At 30.4% G+C, this 5,000-nt stretch overlaps 1 protein-coding gene across 1 annotated transcript in view; it reads right to left on the reverse strand.

Annotated features, from left to right (window-relative positions):
* Positions 1-87: 87 nt before the first annotated feature.
* The window catches only part of LOC113820988 (sodium-coupled neutral amino acid transporter 7), a 13,910-nt gene continuing 8,997 nt past the window's right edge, over positions 88-5,000 (reverse strand). The window contains exons 8-11 of the mRNA XM_027373409.2: positions 4,098-4,294; positions 3,613-3,694; positions 2,925-3,042; positions 88-2,305 (exon numbers count right to left, since the gene is read on the reverse strand). Coding sequence (XP_027229210.2) covers positions 2,115-2,305; positions 2,925-3,042; positions 3,613-3,694; positions 4,098-4,294 — 588 coding nt within the window. The 3' untranslated portion in view covers positions 88-2,114. The remainder of the gene's footprint in view (positions 2,306-2,924; positions 3,043-3,612; positions 3,695-4,097; positions 4,295-5,000) is intronic.

The following is a 5,000-nucleotide window of genomic DNA, read 5'->3' on the forward strand; positions in this document are numbered from 1 at the left end:
TAAATTATTCATACCATCATTCTTATTATCATCATTATGCATACAAAAAATTATTCAAGAAGTAAATAGGGTAAAGGATATATGCAGTACCAGTTTCAAGATTATATATTATATTTCATTCAGATCATATAGAAAATCCATATACTTTTATGGATAAACCAAATAAAGTCAATCTCAAGAAAAACACTTAACAACTTTAAAATCATCAATTTGAAAACTTTCTTAAATGTACCAATATAAACAAAATAAAATTCTTGGCAAAATTTCTAATGAACGTATATCAATTACAAAATTACTTTCTTAATTTTCCTACCCATTTCTCTTTATTTACCTAATCCCTGAAAGACATTACCAATGATAATTAGTATAAAACCATATTAACAAATGAAAGGAAACACATTCAAATTCTCTTTTTCACATTATCCTTAAACACTAATTTCTTTTATAAGGCACAAAGCCATGGAAGAAAATCTACATCAACGGCTTATCACTTGTAGGCTCGCTTTACTCAATACATCCAGACATTATCACCGGAAATACAAATTCCTTGTCTCCAAAGAACAATCCATTCAAGAGATATACAACAGAAAATAATAGTGTAGGAACCAACTTCAGATCAGGTTGAATTAAGTAACATGATACTACCACTGTTACTATGAATATGTATTGTGAAACCTGTAACATTAGTCAATACTGAGAGAATTTAAAAGTATGGAAACATCTTAAAACATTTCATGGGAGCTTTTTGTTTAGGTTTCGACTTGTGATCTTCAAAGAGTATGAAATCTGCATTAAAATTACATGGGAACAGAAGACCGGTGAAATCATTAATTATTCAACAAGACCTTCAGGTAAGTACAAGAAATGATGCAGAATTTACAAAAGTAGTATCATTAAATTACTAACTAAAAAAATATATCTTGTGTTTGAACAGAATACTTAACAAATGAAAATACACTGAGATATAACAGTAAATATCTGTCTGTGATACCAATATGCAATACATACATACATACAAATCTATATGCATACTGTATCTGTTATACCAAATGTAATACTGACTGCTCATACAATACTAAAAACAAACAGTAAAATGATATGTTATTAAATATATTTTTTTTAATCCCCCATGGGATCGGAATTAAAAGTATTTCAAATATTCTTAATTTTTTCTGAATTATGTATAGTATCACAATGCATTATGATACAATACAGATGAATAAATCATACATATTAGGTACATCTTTCACATATATATTAGTCAAATAATCTATTATTAAATTCTCTCTCTCAAACCAATTTCATTAGGGCATCTTAATTGGGGAAAAAAGTAAACATGCGAGTGTATCAACAGATAGTAAATCGTTTTTAAAAAAGTAATTTCATTTATAACTTCACCGGGATAAAAGCTAAAACACTGCTGCCTCTTCTTAGGCATGCTGTCATACCACCACATTCCTCAAGCAAAAGTGCTGAAGAGCGTGTGTGTGTGTGTTCATGTGCCCTCACCCCATCTGTGTAAAATTATCACATTTCTTACCCATATGTTTTTCTCACTCACAGGCATTGTCAACCTTATAATTAAACACTAATCATAAGCTACTGAGAATTAAAGATTTTTATATAAAAATACAATGCAAATATATATATATATATATATATATATATATATATATATATATATATATATATATATATATATATATATATATATATATATATATGGATTCAAGTCAAGCAAATACTAAAATCTTTTAATACCACAATCAAAAATCATGATGTTCAAAAAATATATTACAAATTAAAAGTTCGAACAGAACCTCACACAACTTTTACTTCATCCACTTACTCCCTTCACTATCTAGCTTTGAGCAAATTTCACTCTTCGTAAAACACTAAAATACACTCATATTATCCTTGATATTTATATAAGTATATGTGTATTAAAAGTAGAAAAAAAGAAATCCATTCAAGGACAAGACAAGAATAAAATATATACATAAAAATGGATAAAAACAGTTTACATTCGCTCATGCAAAAAGCAGACAAAATGGAAGGATTCACATATCCGGACGTCAAGAACAACATCTGCGCACATAAAGAATTTACATTCCTCATTTGCATATTGGCACTACACTATCTGGATGAAGTATATGTTGAATGCCTAAAGTAAAAGCCAGGCCAAAGGCAAACATTCCCACAACAATGTACGCAGCCGCTACCAGGAACAAAGTTACATTTCGGCTTCGGCTCGCTGTTCCATTGATTTCCATGTCGGCCAATACAAGCTGCACCATACACATACCTATTGGAGAAATTAATTAGTGAATTGTTTTCACACTAAAGACTAGATATTTTTTTACAATGTTTTCAGTCTTCTTATAACTGATTTTAAAATTATTGCAGAAGCTGTTCTTCCTCTACTAAAAAGCCTTTATCTATAGCTTTCTCTTAAACCCTTAAATATGAATTACTCTAGAAAAGAAGATTAATAAGAAGGGAATTGTCCATTATACAATAATAAGTGGACTTCTTATCAATTGGGTTTATACATTCAATAACTTTGGTATTAGGGCTTAAATATCAATGATTTTAATATTCATGTACATAATAATTCCCTCAAGTCAACCATAGTTTTAGTATTAAAGTACACACTATAATTAAAATACACTGCTGTAAAATCAAATAGTCAACATATAAGAACCCATAATGATTCAACAGGCAGTCAATGATATGGATAAAAGGCAGTGAAAAAAAAATTAAATAAAAATATTTCACAGGTCACACTGCATTTCTTGCAAATATCAACACATTAGCAAAACTATGAAATACAGAATCAATAACTACTACATCAAATTAACCCATCCAAGCCTGTAATATATACAAACAGCTCTTGCCATTTCACAAAATACAAAGAATCTTACCGGGGAAGACAAAGATGAATATTGCAGCCAGACTTCCGAGGAGCTTCACAACAATGTTAATGTTTGGTGTGAAAACAGCGAATAATATGGAAGCTGCCCAGAGAAAGACGGCAATCACCTTTGGATTGAAAGAAGAGAAAATGAAACTGGAGTCTCACTATAATAAATGATATATAGTTCACTGACAATAATGTGTGGATTACCTGTCATTCCTGTTACATTTTGTAGTCCATTCACAATATTGTAAAGCCCTTTCCATCAATAATCTTCAAAACAGCATGCAAACTGATATAATTAATATCACATTCAACTATGATATAAAAAAAAACTCAGAAAATATTTAAAATAAAACACCCCCTCAAGGTTAATCCTTTGAAAATTATGACTTTGGCAGGGGATATAGAAAGAACACATTTTAGCTCTAGTGTGACTGTTCCTACAAAAACAATGAAAAAAAAAACACTTAAGGCATGATGCCAAAAAAGCTGAAACAAAATATTTGCATCATAATCCATTAACCATTAAGCAAACTTTTCATAATCTAATTTAGTCATAACTGAATTACTGCATCATTTCCACTAGTCAAAAATTGGTTTCAATTCAACCACACTAGATTAATCTAAATTGAAGTCCTGTTCCTTGACATCCACTCATTATTCACTAACCACATAAGAGCCAAGAGACTAACCTTTCGTCTCAGTGGTTCCTTCACCGATGCTTCCGCTGGAGAGAGAGATCTCATTTGCACGTACAAATCTCCAATAGCTTCCCTGTAAGGATCATTCACAGATAATAGTGTAGGTGACTAATTTTTTTCACAGTATATTATATTCAAGCATACACTTTTCTTTCTTTCTTTCTTTTTTGGGTGTGTCCAAATAAAGAAACAAAATAAATAAAAAGTAACCAATAATAAGACTAAATAGATACATAATTGGACTACCTAACCTCTACTAAAAATGAAAACCTAGGCTCTTCAACCAACATCAAATGAAGACTCATTCCCAACCACATTTTATTTTCCTCCTTGTTTTTAATACTCCTACACACAGCCCATAAACAAACACACACACACACACACACACACACACACACACACACACACACACACACACACACACACACACACACACACACACACACACACACACACACACACAATATCCACCTCACCTCACACAAAACAACAGAATGGGGTACGTCGTCCACGATTTCACAGCCAGCAAGATGTCAGCAATAAGGACCTGCGGCTCCAGAGCATCATAGGAAAGCAAGACGTCCGCGTTAACAAGAGAACCGAAAGTCAAATAACCGTAATTGGCCGATATTGTGTACACAACCAAGCACACGAAGACTGCCGATACACAGGCCTGAAAAACAGAGTAGAAATGAATAATCAATGAATAACAAAATAAGATAACTTGTATCTCACTAGTATATACTTATTGCACACAAAGTTGATATAAAAAGCAGCAAATAAAATAAATAATCAAGAGCAATAATCTTTATGAATGAAACCACTAATTATAGTATATTCACATCACAAATGTAAAACTATTTTCTTTAACCCAAAGTGTTTTTCAAAATTTCCAAATTAATATGTCATATGTAACAATGTCTATTACACAAACTATACCACTCAGAATAATGGTAATACTTATGATAATTATTACAACAATAATAATAACAATATTGCAACTGCTGCTACTAATATTGGTACTGTTACTATTCTCATACTATCATTACCATTATCATTAAAATTATCATTACTACTACAACTACTACAACTACAACTACAACTACAACTACAACTACTACAACTACAACTACTACTACTACTACTACTACTACTACTGCTGCTGCTGCTGCTGCTACTACTACTACTACTACTACTACTACTACTACTACTACTACTACTACTACTACTACTACTACTACTACTACTACTACTAATAATAATAATAATAATAATAATAATAATAATAATAATAATAACAATAATAATAATAATAATAAAAAATAATAATAATAATAATAACAATAATAATAATAATAATAATAATAATAATAATAATA

The sequence above is a fragment of the Penaeus vannamei genome, chromosome 22 (assembly GCF_042767895.1).
Source record: "Penaeus vannamei isolate JL-2024 chromosome 22, ASM4276789v1, whole genome shotgun sequence".
NCBI classification, from domain to species: Eukaryota; Metazoa; Arthropoda; class Malacostraca; order Decapoda; family Penaeidae; genus Penaeus; species Penaeus vannamei.